The following is a 21,337-nucleotide window of genomic DNA, read 5'->3' on the forward strand; positions in this document are numbered from 1 at the left end:
TGTATTATTTATTTTGCCCATTTTCCCTAAAAGTTTACTCTGGAAATTGTGGTTTAAACACTGCTCCATAGAATGCAGTGCATCCTGCAGCATTCAAAATAATCTCCATGCAACGTCACAGTGAATGATAGCCCATAGTGTTAACTGGAGAATGAACTCCAAATAGCATGTCACACTATCTCAACATGTGACTTGATAGCTTTGTTTTTGTTTTGTTTTTGTTTCTCTCCTCAAAGACCTACACCTATTTACCTATTTATATCAAGTTTTGCTCTGCTTTGAATCGCCTCTGGGTAATGACTTCTCTCATAAGTATTTACACTGTGATTTTACATTATAGTGATAAGGAACTGATGCATGCTTGTTGTGTATCTGTAAAGAAAAGTGGGATTTTATTTAAATTATGCAAAACCAAAGTATGCATAACACTTTTTTAACAAAATCAATGCAGTATACTAAAGGGACCTGAAGTGATGATTAAAAGCATGATAATAACTTCTATGCAATTTAAGGTGTGTTAAAAAAAAAAAGCTGTATTATTTCCCAGCAGTATGCTGAGGGTGTACAGTGACCTTATAATAAAATTTAATTGCACTAAGCAAGAAATGAACTTCTACAGCCTCGATATCGTGCAAAACATAGCTCAAAGTATTGTCCTGTTCCTGCAATTCCCATCAGGTCAGCTAGATGCCTACACCTATGTGTGATCTGATACATGCATGGCCTATGCAGTCTCTTTATTCATGCAACTAGAAGCCTATGTGAAGTCTAAGGTTAGATCAACGGTCCCTGCAGCCCCTTAATTACAACAGATGCATGGACCCTTCAGACCCTTTATGCCAATGGGAAGCCTATGTGAAATCTCAGGTTAGATGATTGATACATGCAGCCCCTTGATGACAACTAGGCAGCCTATGTGAAGCTTAAAAAGAGATGCATGGTTTCTGCAGACCCTTTACCAACTAGAAACCTATGCAAAGTCTCAGGTTAGATGAATGGTCTATTATATAGCCCCTTAATGACAAGTAGGCAGCCTATGTGAAGCCTAAGAACAGATGCATAGCCTCTGCAGACCCTTTATGCCAATGAGAAGCATACGTGAAGTCTAACAACAGATGCAGGGTCCCTGCAGACCCTTTATGCCAATGAGAAGGCTATGTGAAGCCTAAGAACAGATGCACATCACATGCAGACCCTTTATGCCTATACGAAGCCCAAGAAGAGATGCATAGCTCCTGCAGACCCTTTACGTCAATGTGAAGCCTAAAAACAGATGCATGCCCCCGAGACCCTTTATGCCAATGAGAAGCCCAAAAAGAGATGCAGCACTTCTTCAGACCATTTATGCCAATGAGAAGCCTAAGAATAGATGCATAGCTACTGCAGACTGTTTATGCCAATGAGTAGGGTATGTGAAGCCTAAAAACAGATGCATGGTCCCTGCAGACCCTTTATGCCAATGAGAAGCTTATGTGAAGCCTAAAAACAGATGCATGGTCCCTGCAGACCCTTTATGCCAATGAGAAGCTTATGTGAAGCCTAAAAACAGATGCATGGTCCTTGCAGACCCTTTATGCCAATGAGAAGCTTATGTGAAGCCTAAAAACAGATGCATGGTTCTTGCAGACCCTTTATGACAATGAGAAGCCTATGTAGAGCCTAAAAACAGATGAATGGTCCCTGCATATACTGTATGCCAACGAGATGCCTATGTGAAGCCTAAGAACAGATGTATAGATCATACAGTTTATTTATGCCAATAAGAAGCTTAGGCAAGACCTAAGATTAGATGACTAGCCTATCTACAGTAGATGCTTTATACCAACTAGAAGCCTTATTAAGGTCTCAGATCAGGTGCATTGCAGACCTTTATGCCAGCTAGAAGCCTATGTGATGATTTAGATGAGATGAATGGTCCCTGAAGCCCCTTAATGCAGACTAGAAAACTTTCAGGATGTACGGCCCCTACAGTCACTTTATGAAAGTTGCATGTCCACGAGAACTGATATACAAGACCTGCAGCCCCTTCATGCTAGCTATACGCCTTGTTGAGTCCTCAGAACAGATACATGGAGCTTGAATTTTACTTTATGCCAGCTATACACCTAAATGAGCCTTCAGATATTTATTATAAAAAAAGCAAAAAATAATAAAAAACACAAAATACTGTGAGCTACAAGAAGGTTGCTCCAGTTGCCATGACCCTCAAAAAGCTTTTGCCTGCTGCACTACATATTGTTCTGCCCCTGAAGAATCAAAGCAAAATAAGATGAAAGAATAACATTTTATTTTCCTTTTTATTGAAACAATGGAAAACAGAATTTATGTTTACCTGATAAATTACTTTCTCCAACGGTGTGTCCGGTCCACGGCGTCATCCTTACTTGTGGGATATTCTCTTCCCCAACAGGAAATGGCAAAGAGCCCAGCAAAGCTGGTCACATGATCCCTCCTAGGCTCCGCCTACCCCAGTCATTCGACCGACGTTAAGGAGGAATATTTGCATAGGAGAAACCATATGATACCGTGGTGACTGTAGTTAAAGAAAATAAATTATCAGACCTGATTAAAAAACCAGGGCGGGCCGTGGACCGGACACACCGTTGGAGAAAGTAATTTATCAGGTAAACATAAATTCTGTTTTCTCCAACATAGGTGTGTCCGGTCCACGGCGTCATCCTTACTTGTGGGAACCAATACCAAAGCTTTAGGACACGGATGAAGGGAGGGAGCAAATCAGGTCACCTAAATGGAAGGCACCACGGCTTGCAAAACCTTTCTCCCAAAAAATAGCCTCAGAAGAAGCAAAAGTATCAAACTTGTAAAATTTGGTAAAAGTGTGCAGTGAAGACCAAGTCGCTGCCCTACATATCTGATCAACAGAAGCCTCGTTCTTGAAGGCCCATGTGGAAGCCACAGCCCTAGTGGAATGAGCTGTGATTCTTTCAGGAGGCTGCCGTCCGGCAGTCTCGTAAGCCAATCTGATGATGCTTTTAATCCAAAAAGAGAGAGAGGTAGAAGTTGCTTTTTGACCTCTCCTGTTACCAGAATAAACAACAAACAAGGAAGATGTTTGTCTAAAATCCTTTGTAGCATCTAAATAGAATTTTAGAGCGCGAACAACATCCAAATTGTGCAACAAACGTTCCTTCTTCGAAACTGGTTTCGGACACAAAGAAGGCACGACTATCTCCTGGTTAATGTTTTTGTTAGAAACAACTTTTGGAAGAAAACCAGGTTTAGTACGTAAAACCACCTTATCTGCATGGAACACCAGATAAGGAGGAGAACACTGCAGAGCAGATAATTCTGAAACTCTTCTAGCGGAAGAAATTGCAGCCAAAAACAAAACTTTCCAAGATAATAACTTAATATCAACGGAATGTAAGGGTTCAAACGGAACCCCCTGAAGAACTGAAAGAACTAAGTTGAGACTCCAAGGAGGAGTCAAAGGTTTGTAAACAGGCTTGATTCTAACCAGAGCCTGAACAAAGGCTTGAACATCTGGCACAGCTGCCAGCTCTTTGTGAAGTAACACAGACAAGGCAGAAATCTGTCCCTTCAAGGAACTTGCAGATAATCCTTACTCCAATCCTTCTTGAAGAAAGGATAGAATCCTAGGAATCTTTACCATGTCCCAAGGGAATCCTTTAGATTCACACCAACAGATATATTTTTTCCATATTTTGTGGTAAATTTTTCTAGTTACAGGCTTTCTGGCCTGAACAAGAGTATCAATAACAGAATCTGAGAACCCTCGCTTTGATAAGATCAAGCGTTCAATCTCCAAGCAGTCAGCTGGAGTAGGACCAGATTCGGATGTTCGAACGGACCTTGAACAAGAAGGTCTCGTCTCAAAGGTAGCTTCCATGGTGGAGCCGATGACATATTCACCAGATCTGCCTACCAAGTCCTGCGTGGTTACGCAGGAGCTATCAAGATCACCTACGCCCTCTCCTGATTGATCCTGGCTACCAGCCTGGGGATGAGAGGAAACGGCGGGAATACATAAGCTAGGTTGAAGGTCCAAGGTGCTACAAGTGCATCTACTAGAGTCGCCTTGGGATCCCTGGATCTGGACCCGTAGCAAGGAACCTTGAAGTTCTGACGAGAGGCCATCAGATCCATGTCTGGAATGCCCCACAGTTGAGTGATTTGGGCAAAGATTTCCGGATGGAGTTCCCACACCCCCGGATGCAATGTCTGACGAATCAGAAAATCCGCTTCCCAAGTTTCCACTCCTGGGATGTGGATTGCAGACAGGTGGCAGGAGCGAGTCTCCGCCCATTGAATGATTTTGGTCACTTCTTCCATCGCCAGGGAACTCCTTGTTCCCCCCTGATGGTTGATGTACGCAACAGTCGTCATGTTGTCTGATTGAAACCGTATGAACTGGGCCCTCGCTAGCTGAGGCCAAGCCTTGAGAGCATTGAATATCGCTCTCAGTTCCAGAATATTTATCGGTAGAAGAGATTCTTCCCGAGACCAAAGACCCTGAGCTTTCAGGGATCCCCAGACCGCGCCCCAGCCCATCAGACTGGCGTCGGTCGTGACAATGACCCACTCTGGTCTGCGGGAGGTCACCCCTTGCGACAGGTTGTCCAGGGACAGCCACCAACGGAGTGAGTCTCTGGTCCTCTGATTTACTTGTATCTTCGGAGACAAGTCTGTATAGTCCCCATTCCACTGACTGAGCATACACAATTGAAATGGTCTTAGATGAATGCGCGCAAAAGGAACTATGTCCATTGCCGCTACCATCAAACCTATCACTTCCATGCACTGCGCTATGGAAGGAAGAGGAACGGAAGGAAGTATCCGACAAGAGTTTAGAAGTTTTGTTTTTCTGGTCTCTGTCAGAAAAATCCTAATTTCTAAGGAGTCTATTATTGTTCCCAAGAAGGGAACTCTTGTCGACGGAGATAGAGAACTCTTTTCCACGTTCACTTACCATCCGTGAGATCCGAGAAAGGCCAGGACTATGTCCGTGTGAGCCTTTGCTTGAGGAAGGGACGACGCTTGAATCAGAATGTCGTCCAAGTAAGGTACTACAGCAATGCCCCTTGGTCTTAGCACCGCCAGAAGGGACCCTAGTACCTTTGTGAAAATCCTTGGAACAGTGGCTAATCCGAAAGGAAGCGCCACGAACTGGTAATGCTTGTCCAGGAATGCGAACCTTAGGAACCGATGATGTTCCTTGTGGACAGGAATATGTAGATACGCATCCTTTAAATCCACCGTGGTCAAGAATTGACCTTCCTGGATGGAAGGATTGTTCGAATGGTTTCTATTTTGGACGATGGAACCTTGAGAAACTTGTTTAGGATCTTGAGATCTAAGATTGGTCTGAACGTTCCCTCTTTTTTGGGAACTACAAACAGATTGGAGTAGAACCCCATCCCTCGTTCTTTTAATGGAACAGGATGAATCACTTCCAGAAGATAACCTTGGAAGACTATTTCTAGCGCCCAAGGATCCAGAACATCTCTTGCCCAAGCCTGAGTGAAGAGAGAGAGTCTGCCCCCCACCAAATTCGGTCCCGGATCGGGGGCCCGCATCTCATGCTGTCTTGGGAGCAGTGGCAGGTTTCTTGGCCTGCTTTCCTTTGTTCCAGCCTTGCCTTGGTCTCCAGGCTGGATTGGCTTGAGAAGTATTACCCTCCTGCTTAGAGGACGTAGCACTTGGGGCTGGTCCGTTTCTGCGAAAGGGACGAAAATTAGATTTATTTTTGGCCTTGAAAGACCTATTCTGAGGAAGGGCGTGGCCCTTGCCCCCAGTGATATCAGAGATAAACTCTTTCAAGTCAGGGCCAAACAGTGTTTTCCCCTTGAAAGGAATGTCAAACAATTTGTTCTTGGAAGACGCATCCGCTGACCAAGATTTTAACCAAAGCGCTCTGCGCGCCACAATAGCAAACCCAGAATTTTTCGCCGCTAACCTAGCCAATTGCAAGGTGGCGTCCAGGGTGAAAGAATTAGCCAATTTAAGAGCACGAATTCTGTCCATAATCTCCTCATAAGAGGAAGAATTACTAATAATCGCCTTTTCTAGCTCATCGCACCAGAAACACGCGGCTGTAGTGACAGGGACAATGCATGCAATTGGTTGTAGAAGGTAACCTTGCTGAACAAACATCTTTTTTAGCAAACCTTCTAATTTTTTATCCATAGGATCTTGGAAAGCACAACTATCTTCTATGGGTATAGTGGTGCGTTGTTTAGAGTAGAAACCGCCCCCCGACCTTGGGGACTGTCTGCCATAAGTCCTTTCTGGGGTCGACTATAGGAAACAATTTTTTAAATATGGGGGGAGGTACGAAAGGTACACCGGGCCTGTCCCATTCTTTATTAACAATGTACGCCACCCGCTTGAGTATAGGAAAAGCTTCGGGGGGCCCCGGGGCCTCTAGGAACTTGTCCATTTTACATAGTGTTTCTGGAATGACCAGATAATCACAATCATCCAAATTGGATAACACCTCCTTAAGCAGAGCGCGGAGATGTTCCAACTTAAATTTAAAAGTAATCACATCAGGTTCAGCTTGTTGAGAAATTTTTCCTGAATCTGAAATTTCTCCCTCAGACAAAACCTCCCTGGCCCCCTCAGACTGGTGTAGGGGCCCTTCAGAAACAATATCATCAGCGTCCTCATGCTCCTCAGTATTTTCTAAACAGAGCAGTCGCGCTTTCGCTGATAAGTGGGCATATTGGCTAAAATGTTTTTGATAGAATTATCCATTACAGCCATTAATTGTTGCATAGTAAGGAGTATTGGCGCGCTAGATGTACTAGGGGCCTCCTGTATGGGCAAAACTGGTGTAGACGAAGGAGGGGATGATGCAGTACCATGCTTACTCCCCTCACTTGAGGAATCATCTTGGGCATCATTTTTACTAAATTTTTTATGACATAAATCACATCTATTTAAATGAGAAGGAACCTTGGCTTCCCCACAGTCAGAACACAATCTATCTGGTAGTTCAGACATGTTAAACAGGCATAAACTTGATAACAAAGCACAAAAAACGTTTTAAAATAAAATTGTTACTGTCACTTTAAATTTTAAACTGAACACACTTTATTACTGCAATTGCGAAAAAGTATGAAGGAATTGTTCAAAATTCACCAAAATTTCACCACAGTGTCTTAAAGCCTTAAAAGTATTGCACACCAAATTTGGAAGCTTTAACCCTTAAAATAACGGAACCGGAGCCGTTTTTATATTTAACCCCTTTACAGTCCCTGGAATCTGCTTTGCTGAGACCCAACCAAGCCCAAAGGGGAATACGATACCAAATAATGCCTTCAGAAAGACTTTTCTATGTATCAGAGCTCCACACACATGCAGCTGCATGCCATGCTGTTCTCAAAAACAAGTGCGCCATACCGGCGCGAAAATGAGGCTCTGACTATGATTAGGGAAAGCCCCAATAGAATAAAGTATCTAAAACAGTGCCTGCCGATATTATTTTACAAAAAATACCCAGATTAAATGATTCCTCAAGGCTAAATATGTGTAAATATGATCGATTTAGCCCAGAAAATGTCTACAGTCTTAATAAGCCCTTGTGAAGCCCTTATTTACTGTGTGAATAAAAATGGCTTACCGGATCCCATAGGGAAAATGACAGCTTCCAGCATTACATCGTCTTGTTAGAATGTGTCATACCTCAAGCAGCAAAAGACTGCTCACTGTTCCCCCAACTGAAGTTAATTCCTCTCAACAGTCCTGTGTGGAACAGCCATGGATTTTAGTAACGGTTGCTAAAATCATTTTCCTCATACAAACAGAAATCTTCATCTCTTTTCTGTTTCAGAGTAAATAGTACATACCAGCACTATTTTAAAATAACAAACTCTTGATTGAATAATAAAAACTACAGTTAAACACTAAAAAACTCTAAGCCATCTCCGTGGAGATGTTGCCTGTACAACGGCAAAGAGAATGACTGGGGTAGGCGGAGCCTAGGAGGGATCATGTGACCAGCTTTGCTGGGCTCTTTGCCATTTCCTGTTGGGGAAGAGAATATCCCACAAGTAAGGATGACGCCGTGGACCGGACACACCTATGTTGGAGAAATGTATGCATTTAGATTTGTTAAAGTGAAGTTATAGTGTAAAAAAATAAATACATAGAATAAGTAAATTAAAAAGTGGTTTAACATTGTATTCTCTATCTGAATCAAGAATGAAAAATGTTGGGTTTCATGTCCCTTTAATTAGACTCCACATACTCCAATAATGTATAACGTTCTATACATTTAAACAAAACGCATAAGGACAGGTACATCAACGACACTTCCAAGTATATCAAATAATCAGCAGGTTAGCCCACTGACTGGGAGAAGTGGAAAGGGGAACTTCTACTACCTAAAATGTATTATTAGACATTAATGATAAATGTAAAGTCTGTAAAGCCTTTAAAGGGACATTGTACACTAGTTTTTTCTTTGCATAAATGTTTTGCAGATTATCCATTTATATAGCCCATACATTTTCTTTTATTTGAACAAATAACAGAATTTATGTTTACCTGATAAATTACTTTCTCCAACGGTGTGTCCGGTCCACGGCGTCATCCTTACTTGTGGGATATTCTCTTCCCCAACAGGAAATGGCAAAGAGCCCAGCAAAGCTGGTCACATGATCCCTCCTAGGCTCCGCCTACCCCAGTCATTCGACCGACGTTAAGGAGGAATATTTGCATAGGAGAAACCATATGGTACCGTGGTGACTGTAGTTAAAGAAAATAAATTATCAGACCTGATTAAAAAAAAAAAACCAGGGCGGGCCGTGGACCGGACACACCGTTGGAGAAAGTAATTTATCAGGTAAACATAAATTCTGTTTTCTCCAACATAGGTGTGTCCGGTCCACGGCGTCATCCTTACTTGTGGGAACCAATACCAAAGCTTTAGGACACGGATGAAGGGAGGGAGCAAATCAGGTCACCTAAATGGAAGGCACCACGGCTTGCAAAACCTTTCTCCCAAAAATAGCCTCAGAAGAAGCAAACGTATCAAACTTGTAAAATTTGGTAAAAGTGTGCAGTGAAGACCAAGTCGCTGCCCTACATATCTGATCAACAGAAGCCTCGTTCTTGAAGGCCCATGTGGAAGCCACAGCCCTCGTGGAATGAGCTGTGATTCTTTCGGGAGGCTGCCGTCCGGCAGTCTCGTAAGCCAATCTGATGATGCTCTTAATCCAAAAAGAGAGAGAGGTAGAAGTTGCTTTTTGACCTCTCCTTTTACCGGAATAAACCACAAACAAGGAAGATGTTTGTCTAAAATCCTTTGTAGCATCTAAATAGAATTTTAGAGCGCGAACAACATCCAAATTGTGCAACAAACGTTCCTTCTTTGAAACTGGTTTCGGACACAGAGAAGGTACGATAATCTCCTGGTTAATGTTTTTGTTAGAAACAACTTTCGGAAGAAAACCAGGTTTAGTACGCAAAACCACCTTATCTGCATGGAACACCAGATAAGGAGGAGAACACTGCAGAGCAGATAATTCTGAAACTCTTCTAGCAGAAGAAATTGCAACCAAAAACAAAACTTTCCAAGATAATAATTTAATATCAACGGAATGCAAGGGTTCAAACGGAACCCCCTGAAGAACTGAAAGAACTAAATTGAGACTCCAAGGAGGAGTCAAAGGTTTGTAAACAGGCTTGATTCTAACCAGAGCCTGAACAAAGGCTTGAACATCTGGCACAGTTGCCAGTTTTTTGTGAAGTAACACCGACAAGGCGGAAATCTGTCCCTTCAGGGAACTTGCAGATAATCCTTTTTCCAATCCTTCTTGAAGGAAGGATAGAATCCTAGGAATCTTAACCTTGTCCCAAGGGAATCCCTTAGATTCACACCAACAGATATATTTTTTCCAAATCTTGTGGTAAATCTTTCGAGTTACAGGCTTTCTGGCCTGAACAAGAGTATCGATAACAGAATCTGAGAATCCTCGCTTCGATAAAATCAAGCGTTCAATCTCCAAGCAGTCAGCTGGAGTGAAACCAGATTCGGATGTTCGAACGGACCCTGAACAAGAAGGTCTCGTCTCAAAGGTAGCTTCCAAGGTGGAGCCGATGACATATTCACCAGATCTGCATACCAAGTCCTGCGTGGCCACGCAGGAGCTATCAAGATCACCGACGCCCTCTCCTGATTGATCCTGGCTACCAGCCTGGGGATGAGAGGAAACGGCGGGAACACATAAGCTAGTTTGAAGGTCCAAGGTGCTACTAGTGCATCCACCAGAGCCGCCTTGGGATCCCTGGATCTGGACCCGTAGCAGGGAACTTTGAAGTTCTGACGAGAGGCCATTAGATCCATGTCTGGAATGCCCCACAGCTGAGTGACTTGGGCAAAGATTTCCGGATGGAGTTCCCACTCCCCCGGATGCAATGTCTGACGACTCAGAAAATCCGCTTCCCAATTTTCCACTCCTGGGATGTGGATAGCAGACAGGTGGCAGGAGTGAGACTCCGCCCATAGAATAATCTTGGTCACTTCTTCCATCGCTAGGGAACTCCTTGTTCCCCCCTGATGGTTGATGTACGCAACAGTCGTCATGTTGTCTGATTGAAACCGTATGAACTTGGTCCTCGCTAGCTGAGGCCAAGCCTTGAGAGCATTGAATATCGCTCTCAGTTCCAGAATATTTATCGGTAGAAGAGATTCTTCCCGAGACCAAAGACCCTGAGCTTTCAGGGATCCCCAGACCGCGCCCCAGCCCATCAGACTGGCGTCGGTCGTGACAATGACCCACTCTGGTCTGCGGAATGTCATCCCTTGTGACAGGTTGTCCAGGGACAGCCACCAACGGAGTGAGTCTCTGGTCCTCTGATTTACTTGTATCTTTGGAGACAAGTCTGTATAGTCCCCATTCCACTGACTGAGCATGCACAGTTGTAATGGTCTTAGATGAATGCGCGCAAAAGGAACTATGTCCATTGCCGCTACCATCAACCCGATCACTTCCATGCACTGAGCTACGGAAGGAAGAGGAACGGAATGAAGTATCCGACAAGAGTCCAGAAGTTTTGTTTTTCTGGCCTCTGTTAGAAAAATCCTCATTTCTGAGGAGTCTATAATTGTTCCCAAGAAGGGAACCCTTGTTGACGGGGATAGAGAACTCTTTTCCACGTTCACTTTCCAGCCGTGAGATCTGAGAAAGGCCAGGACGATGTCCGTGTGAGCCTTTGCTTGAGGGAGGGACGACGCTTGAATCAGAATGTCGTCCAGGTAAGGTACTACTGCAATGCCCCTTGGTCTTAGCACCGCTAGAAGGGACCCTAGTACCTTTGTGAAAATCCTTGGAGCAGTGGCTAATCCGAAAGGAAGCGCCACAAACTGGTAATGTTTGTCCAGGAATGCAAACCTTAGGAACCGATGATGTTCCTTGTGGATAGGAATATGTAGATACGCATCCTTTAAATCCACCGTGGTCATGAATTGACCTTCCTGGATGGAAGGAAGGATAGTTCGAATGGTTTCCATCTTGAACGATGGAACCTTGAGAAATTTGTTTAAGATCTTGAGATCTAAGATTGGTCTGAACGTTCCCTCTTTTTTGGGAACTATGAACAGATTGGAGTAGAACCCCATCCCTTGTTCTCTTAATGGAACAGGATGAATCACTCCCATTTTTAACAGGTCTTCTACACAATGTAAGAGCGCCTGTCTTTTTATGTGGTCTGAAGACAACTGAGACCTGTGGAACCTCCCCCTTGGGGGAAGTCCCTTGAATTCCAGAAGATAACCCTGGGAGACTATTTCTAGCGCCCAAGGATCCAGAACATCTCTTGCCCAAGCCTGAGCGAAGAGAGAGAGTCTGCCCCCCACCAGATCCGGTCCCGGATCGGGGGCCAATATTTCATGCTGTCTTGGTAGCAGTGGCAGGTTTCTTGGCCTGCTTTCCCTTGTTCCAGCCTTGCATTGGTCTCCAAGCTGGCTTGGCTTGAGAAGTATTACCCTCTTGCTTAGAGGACGTAGCACTTTGGGCTGGTCCGTTTTTACGAAAGGGACGAAAATTAGGTCTATTTTTTGCCTTGAAAGGCCGATCCTGAGGAAGGGCGTGGCCCTTACCCCCAGTGATATCAGAGATAATCTCTTTCAAGTCAGGGCCAAACAACGTTTTCCCCTTGAAAGGAATGTTTAGTAGCTTGTTCTTGGAAGACGCATCAGCCGACCAAGATTTCAACCAAAGCGCTCTGCGCGCCACAATAGCAAACCCAGAATTCTTAGCCGCTAACCTAGCCAATTGCAAAGTGGCGTCTAGAGTGAAAGAATTAGCCAATTTGAGAGCATTGATTCTGTCCATAATCTCCTCATAAGGAGGAGAATCACTATCGAGCGCCTTTATCAGTTCATCAAACCAGAAATATGCGGCTGTAGTGACAGGGACAATGCATGAAATGGGTTGTAGAAGGTAACCCTGCTGAACAAACATCTTTTTAAGCAAACCTTCTAATTTTTTATCCATAGGATCTTTGAAAGCACAACTATCCTCTATGGGTATAGTGGTGCGTTTGTTTAAAGTAGAAACCGCTCCCTCGACCTTGGGGACTGACTGCCATAAGTCCTTTCTGGGGTCGACCATAGGAAACAATTTTTTAAATATGGGGGGAGGGACGAAAGGAATACCGGGCCTTTCCCATTCTTTATTAACAATGTCCGCCACCCGCTTGGGTATAGGAAAAGCTTCTGGGAGCCCCGGCACCTCTAGGAACTTGTCCATTTTACATAGTTTCTCTGGGATGACCAACTTTTCACAATCATCCAGAGTGGATAATACCTCCTTAAGCAAAATGCGGAGATGTTCCAACTTAAATTTAAATGTAATCACATCAGGTTCAGCCTGATGAGAAATGTTCCCTGAATCAGTAATTTCTCCCTCAGACAAAACCTCCCTGGCCCCCTCAGATTGGGTTAGGGGCCCTTCAGAGATATTAATATCAGCGTCGTCATGCTCTTCAGTAACTAAAACAGAGCAGCCACGCTTACGCTGACAAGGGTTCATTTTGGCTAAAATGTTTTTGACAGAATTATCCATTACAGCCGTTAATTGTTGCATAGTAAGGAGTATTGGCGCGCTAGATGTACTAGGGGCCTCCTGAGTGGGCAAGACTCGTGTAGACGAAGGAGGGAATGATGCAGTACCATGCTTACTCCCCTCACTTGAGGAATCATCTTGGGCATCATTGTCATTATCACATAAATCACATTTATTTAAATGAATAGGAATTCTGGCTTCCCCACATTCAGAACACAGTCTATCTGGTAGTTCAGACATGTTAAACAGGCATAAACTTGATAAGAAAGTACAAAAAACGTTTTAAAATAAAACCGTTACTGTCACTTTAAATTTTAAACTGAACACACTTTATTACTGCAATTGCGAAAAAACATGAAGGAATTCAAAATTCACCAAATTTTCACCACAGTGTCTTAAAGCCTTAAAAATATTGCACACCAAATTTGGAAGCTTTAACCCTTAAAATAACGGAACCGGAGCCGTTTTAAAGCTTTAACCCCTTTACAGTCCCTGGTATCTGCTTTGCTGAGACCCAACCAAACCCAAAGGGGAATACGATACCAAATGACGCCTTCAGAAAGTCTTTTCTAAGTATCAGAGCTCCTCTCACATGCGACTGCATGCCATGCCTCTCAAAAACAAGTGCGCCACACCGGCGCGAAAATGAGGCTCTGCTTATGCTTTGGGAAAGCCCCTAAGAAATAAGGTGTCTAATACAGTGCCTGCCGATATTATTATATCAAATTACCCAGATAAAATGATTCCTCAAGGCTAAATATGTGTTATATAATGAATCGATTTAGCCCAGAAAAGTCTACAGTCTTAATAAGCCCTTGTGAAGCCCTTATTTACGATCGTAATAAACATGGCTTACCGGATCCCATAGGGAAAATGACAGCTTCCAGCATTACATCGTCTTGTTAGAATGTGTCATACCTCAAGCAGCAAGAGACTGCACACTGTTCCCCCAACTGAAGTTAATTGCTCTCAACAGTCCTGTGTGGAACAGCCATGGATTTTAGTTACGGTTGCTAAAATCATTTTCCTCATACAAACAGAAATCTTCATCTCTTTTCTGTTTCTGAGTAAATAGTACATACCAGCACTATTTCAAAATAACAAACTCTTGATTGAATAATAAAAAACTACAGTTAAACACTAAAAAACTCTAAGCCATCTCCGTGGAGATGTTGCCTGTACAACGGCAAAGAGAATGACTGGGGTAGGCGGAGCCTAGGAGGGATCATGTGACCAGCTTTGCTGGGCTCTTTGCCATTTCCTGTTGGGGAAGAGAATATCCCACAAGTAAGGATGACGCCGTGGACCGGACACACCTATGTTGGAGAAATATAGTTTTGCTTATTTTTAAATAACATTGTGCTGATTTTCAGACTCCTATCAAAGCCCCAAAGTTTTAGAAGTAGACTGTTGTCTACCTACTCCAGCTTGCTCCCGTTTGTGTAAAGGGTCTTTTCATATGCAGGGGAGGTGGTGTCTGCTCTTTTTGCTTTCCAGCCCATTTCAGTGGGTGTCCCAGACTAGCCTTTTCAACAGTGCTAAAAAGGTTTTTAAAAAGGTTTTATATAGGATTTTTAGATTAGTATCTGTGCATATGATTATTTATAGTAGTGTCTATTACATGCAGTTATATGAAAATGGGTGTATACTGTCCCTTTAAGCAACCTCAGCATTCTGTAAATATAAGTTACACTGTATGCTTAAAATGTCAGTGCACAGAACAGGAGCATATCTGATAGCAGCAAAAAACTATTTGCTATACTAAATAAAACATGCACCTATTGTTAATAAAAAAGAGAGATAAGAGAGGAAGTAGAGATAAGGTAAAGTGAGGTGAGGAGGAGAGTCACTCAATTAGTCATTGTAACTAACTCATTCTGGTAAATGATGAAACTAGCTACACCTTACCTGAGTATATTTTACACAACAGCATCATCACCTGACCGGTACATTTGGGTCTGTGAGCACCGACAACTACACTAAACCATCTACTTTTTTAATGCTGATATTAAACACTAAATAAATGCTAGATAGAATGATGCATTCAAAGAAAAGATTATTCTGGGAAGAACATGTAGATGTATTTCTTATCGTTTCATTAGTTGTTTAAATATTGACAAAATAAGTGTAAATTTGTAGTGTCTATAAAACAATGGGAGCTGCCATGTTGTAACATAGGTTACCTTCTCTGATGTGGCCAATTAGGGACAGTTATAAATAAGTCACTAGAGTATGCAGCCAATGGCTGTGTGGAATATAACAATGTTCTTCTCTTCCATTTCTAACAGGAACTGAAAAGCTCACAATTTCAGAATGGAATTACAGGAAAGGGGACAAAATAAATAATGAAAGAATATTGCAGAGTTATTTTTCTATAAACGATTTATCATTTTATATTAGCATCTCAAAGTGTTTAATGTCCCTTTAAGTCTTTTACTAAATCTTACTTAGTTTCCATTAATTTGGAAACTGGTGGTGACATAAAAATTCTCCATAGACTTAATGGAGATAATTGTCTTTACCACCTAAATGGAAACTAACTCTTAGTCTACTCCTATTTCTCTGTAATTATTTGTCCTTTGGATGTTTGTATAGAGTACAATTGGTGACATGTTAAAGGGACATTAAACACTATTACAAGTGGAGCGCTAAATTAACCAGCCATTACAAGTGGCTGGTTATTGCTCCTGCGAGCTCAGACAATTAACCAGAGATTCAATCTCTGGTTAATTTTATAAAAGTGCACCAAAGGCCCTCGAAATAGAGGGCATTATAGATTTTTATTTAAAAAAAATGTAGCTTTTTTTAAAAATAAAAAACAACTGCACTAGGCAGTTTTTAAGGACTAAAGTTAGTGGGAGTGGGGTGTTGAAAAGTGCCTTTACATTGCGGCGTGCTATGGAAACTGTGTGCTCCCAGTAAATATATATGTACATGACTATATACATTTATATTTATGTGTTAATACAAGAAAAAATGTGGGTTTCATATCCGTTTTAGTACATTTTCAACTTCTTCAGAGCATTTAATTGTCAGACTATCGACACTGCTCTGTGTATTTAACCCTCTGCAAAGGGATTAAACACACAGTAGAAGTTTTGCTCATCGCTGATCCAATCAGCACAGTAGAGCTAGCTCGATTGTTAGAAAACTGCATGCTACAATGGATTAGAGCGCATCATTATTCAACTATAATGGCCCTTTTAACTGACAGGTATGATGGCGCTATAAAGAAACAGCATAATAACCTTTACAATGTCCATTTAAGGTAATGTCCATTTTATACATTTTTTCCGTAATAAAAAACAATTGTCAACATCTCTTCCACAGTAACAAGACACAGGCAGACAGATAATTAAATACAATCAGTTGAAATCATGGGATACCACGGGCTACAACAGGCTGTAAGCACAACACAAAACAAAGCCGTACTGTGTTTCATGCTATGACAGAGCTTTGCCATTATTATAATCCAATTTAGGTTTATTACTGGATTACATTTTGGGAAAGGAGGTTGACTGGAATAATCTGTATGTTTACAAAGTTTATATGTTTTTTTTCTGTTATATTAAATTCTTGTACAATGCAATGACATACTGTACTGACCGTGGTACTGAGAACCCCAGCTGGCAGGGATGGCTGCAAGCATTGCTATGGGATTAAACAGGATTCATGCATTACTGCATCTTACAATAACTTTTTTTGTTGTTAAAGGGACTTGAAACCCAAAATTTTTCTTTCATTATTTAGATTGAGAATACAATTTACAAAAAAAAATTCCAATTACCTTCTATTATCAAATTTGCTTTGTTCTCATGTTATTCTTGGTTGAAGAGATACCTAGGTAGGTAGCGTGTACATGACGGAAGCACTGCATGACAGTAGTAGTGCTGTCATCTAGTAATCTTGCTAATGTATAACATTGGTGCAAAACTGTTGCCATACAGTTCTGCAGACACGTGCACACTCCTCAGCTTACATCCCGCTTTTCACCAAAGGATAACAAGAACAAAGACAATTTGATAATAGAAGTAAATTGGAAAGTTGTTTAAAATTGTCTGTTCTTTGTGAATCATGAACGAAAAATGTTGGGTTTTCTGTCCCTTTGATGACCTGCAGTACATTTTAAACCTCTGATGTTCTTATAGCTAAGACTAAGGCCCCATCCCAAAATGTCTAAATTCATGTTAGCAAGTCATTTTAGCACTAGCAAACCTGCAAGTCTCTTTGTTTAACCCAGAGAAGGGGTAAACACATAGGTAAAGTACCAACCTGGAGCTGCAGAGAACTGTAGGTCCTAAGTGAATACAGCCAGTGAGTAAGCAACAGAAAAAAATACTTAAATACTAAAGAAACTACACACAAACCTGGCAGTTTCTAGAGATTCTGTTTCCTCGTCTGAGCTCATTTCTATCTGAAACATATCATCATCTTCAGTGGTATCCCCATTTTCATCCCTCTTCAGATTATCTATCTTTGATTTCCTCCGCCGTTTCCTTCTTTTCTTCACAGAGACTCCGCTTGTACTGTTTTCTGACGCAGTTTGAGCAAGGGGCTGTGAGTACCCAATAGTGTCAATGCTCCTGGACCATTCCATAGAATTCCTTTTCAACTGGGATTCCATCAGGGCAGCTCCCTCCAGTAAGATAGGAGATGTGGCTAGATGGGATGGTATTGGTTCCTATCAAACAAAATGTCATTAGCAACATTTATACAAAAAATAACAGCTAAATCTTCATATGAAGAACAGAGCAGTACAGGTACTTTAAAAAATATATCGTGCAAATGAAACAGCTCATAGGATTACATATTAAAAAGCTTCCCTTTTATGGCATGAAAAATCCTTTACTTTAACTGTTTATTTTCATTTTCGAACAAACAGGAGTGATTGTACGCAGTTACTCCAAGGATACAAGCCCACTGGTGCATAAGGAAACTCCCACATCTCTATTGGTAAACACACCCCACATACATAAAAACAGTTTTGTTTTTCAGCACAGGTCATTTTTAAATGTTATGCATAATTGTATACAAGTAAAAAAATATCTATAGTGAGAAAGATATGAGAATGAGAACTGAATATATTTATTAGACCAGCAATGTCTTTCATTGTGCACAATATGGGGCATATGTATTAAGCTCCGAATGGAGCTTGATGCCCCGTGTTTCTGGCGAGCCTGCAGACCGATGCTCCATAACCTGTCCGCCTGCTCTGAGCAGGCGGACAGACATCGCCGGAAATCAACTCGATCGAGTACGATCGGGTTGATTGACACCCCCTGCTGGCGGCCTATTGGCCGCGAGTCTGCAGGGGGCGGCGTTGCACCAGCAGCTCTTGTGAGCTGCTGGTGCAATGCTGAATATGACGAGCGTATTGCTCGCCGTATTCAGCAAGGTCTGGCGGACCTGATCCGCAGTGTCGGATCAGGTCCGACAGACCTTGATAACTATGGGCCTATGTCTTAATTTTCATGGAGTCAATGCAAAATAAAAAAAAGTGATTTAATGTAAATATAATTGCATCTACAAAACAAAATGTCAAATCTTAAAGGGCCACTAAACCCCAACATTTTCTTTAATGATTCAAGTAGAGAATACAATTTTAAACAACATTCCAATTTACTTCTAATATCTAATTTGATGAATTCTTTAGATATCCTTTGTTGAAGAGCAATGCACATCAGTGAGCCAATCACACAAAGCATCTATGTGCAGAAACCAATCATCAGCTAGTGAGCCTATCTAGATATGCTTTTTAGCAAAGTATATCAAGAGAATGAAGCAAATTATATAATAGAAGTAAATTAGAATTTTGTTTAAAATTGTATGCTCTTTCTAAATTATGAAAGAAAAAATTTGGGTTTCATGTCCCTTTAACCCCTTAACGACCGAGGACGTGCATTGTACGTCCTCCAAAAAAATACACTTAACGGCCCTCTCTGCATCGGCCATCAATGGCTGCAATCATTGGTGGGTGGGAGACGGCGTGGGAGGCGGGTGGGCGGCCATCAATGCCTTCTTTGTAGCAGAGGGGGGGGGCGAGATCGTGGGCAGGGTAGTCGGGGTCGTGCACGGACGCGCGCGCTTGCACGGGGGGGGGCGGGGTTTGCGGGCGCGTGCATGGGTGGGAACCGCTACACTGCAGAAAAATATTTAAGAAAAAGTGGAGAAATTAAAGTATAATAAAAAGAATCTAAGGGATCTGGGAGGGGGTGGGGGGTTGGTCTTTGGGGGGGCAAGCTACACTACAGAAAAAAATATAAAAAAATAATCTATTTTATTGTAAACTGGGTACTGGCAGACAGCTGCCAGTACCTAAGATGGCTACCAATAAGTTAGAGGGGGAGGGTTAAAGAGCTGTTTGGGGAGGGATCATGGAGGTTGGGGGCTAAGGGGAGATCCTACAGAGCAGCATATGTAAAACAGAATTTATGTTTACCTGATAAATTACTTTCTCCAACGGTGTGTCCGGTCCACGGCGTCATCCTTACTTGTGGGATATTCTCTTCCCCAACAGGAAATGGCAAAGAGCCCAGCAAAGCTGGTCACATGATCCCTCCTAGGCTCCGCCTACCCCAGTCATTCGACCGACGTTAAGGAGGAATATTTGCATAGGAGAAACCATATGATACCGTGGTGACTGTAGTTAAAGAAAATAAATTATCAGACCTGATTAAAAAACCAGGGCGGGCCGTGGGCCGGACACACCGTTGGAGAAAGTAATTTATCAGGTAAACATAAATTCTGTTTTCTCCAACATAGGTGTGTCCGGTCCACGGCGTCATCCTTACTTGTGGGAACCAATACCAAAGCTTTAGGACACGGATGAAGGGAGGGAGCAAATCAGGTCACCTAAATGGAAGGCACCACGGCTTGCAAAACCTTTCTCCCAAAAATAGCCTCAGAAGAAGCAAACGTATCAAACTTGTAAAATTTGGTAAAAGTGTGCAGTGAAGACCAAGTCGCTGCCCTACATATCTGATCAACAGAAGCCTCGTTCTTGAAGGCCCATGTGGAAGCCACAGCCCTAGTGGAATGAGCTGTGATTCTTTCAGGAGGCTGCCGTCCGGCAGTCTCGTAAGCCAATCTGATGATGCTTTTAATCCAAAAAGAGAGAGAGGTAGAAGTTGCTTTTTGACCTCTCCTTTTACCAGAATAAACAACAAACAAGGAAGATGTTTGTCTAAAATCCTTTGTAGCATCTAAATAGAATTTTAGAGCGCGAACAACATCCAAATTGTGCAACAAACGTTCCTTCTTCGAAACTGGTTTCGGACACAAAGAAGGCACGACTATCTCCTGGTTAATGTTTTTGTTAGAAACAACTTTTGGAAGAAAACCAGGTTTAGTACGTAAAACCACCTTATCTGCATGGAACACCAGATAAGGAGGAGAACACTGCAGAGCAGATAATTCTGAAACTCTTCTAGCAGAAGAAATTGCAACCAAAAACAAAACTTTCCAAGATAATAACTTAATATCAACGGAATGTAAGGGTTCAAACGGAACCCCCTGAAGAACTGAAAGAACTAAGTTGAGACTCCAAGGAGGAGTCAAAGGTTTGTAAACAGGCTTGATTCTAACCAGAGCCTGAACAAAGGCTTGAACATCTGGCACAGCTGCCAGTTTTTTGTGAAGTAACACAGACAAGGCAGAAATCTGTCCCTTCAAGGAACTTGCAGATAATCCTTTCTCCAATCCTTCTTGAAGAAAGGATAGAATCTTAGGAATCTTTACCTTGTCCCAAGGGAATCCTTTAGATTCACACCAACAGATATATTTTTTCCATATTTTGTGGTAAATTTTTCTAGTTACAGGCTTTCTGGCCTGAACAAGAGTATCAATAACAGAATATGAGAACCCTCGTTTTGATAAGATCAAGCGTTCAATCTCCAAGCAGTCAGCTGGAGTGAGACCAGATTCGGATGTTCGAACGGACCTTGAACAAGAAGGTCTCGTCTCAAAGGTAGCTTCCATGGTGGAGCCGATGACATATTCACCAGATCTGCATACCAAGTCCTGCGTGGCCACGCAGGAGCTATCAAGATCACCGACGCCCTCTCCTGATTGATCCTGGCTAGGGGATGAGAGGAAACGGCGGGAATACATAAGCTAGTTTGAAGGTCCAAGGTGCTACTAGTGCATCTACTAGAGTCGCCTTGGGATCCCTGGATCTGGATCCGTAGCAAGGAACCTTGAAGTTCTGACGAGAGGCCATCAGATCCATGTCTGGAATGCCCCACAGTTGAGTAATTTGGGCAAAGATTTCCGGATGGAGTTCC

General features: G+C 42.4%; 1 protein-coding gene across 5 annotated transcripts in view; it reads right to left on the reverse strand.

Moving 5' to 3' along the window:
* The window catches only part of LPIN1 (lipin 1), a 477,940-nt gene that overhangs the window by 206,989 nt on the left and 249,614 nt on the right, over window positions 1–21,337 (reverse strand). For all 5 annotated transcript variants that reach the window (XM_053709668.1, XM_053709669.1, XM_053709670.1 and 2 more), the window contains exon 4: window positions 17,423–17,736. In XM_053709668.1, coding sequence (XP_053565643.1) covers window positions 17,423–17,736 — 314 coding nt within the window. The remainder of the gene's footprint in view (window positions 1–17,422; window positions 17,737–21,337) is intronic.

The sequence above is a fragment of the Bombina bombina genome, chromosome 4, assembly GCF_027579735.1.
Source record: "Bombina bombina isolate aBomBom1 chromosome 4, aBomBom1.pri, whole genome shotgun sequence".
In the NCBI taxonomy this organism is placed as follows: Eukaryota; Metazoa; Chordata; class Amphibia; order Anura; family Bombinatoridae; genus Bombina; species Bombina bombina.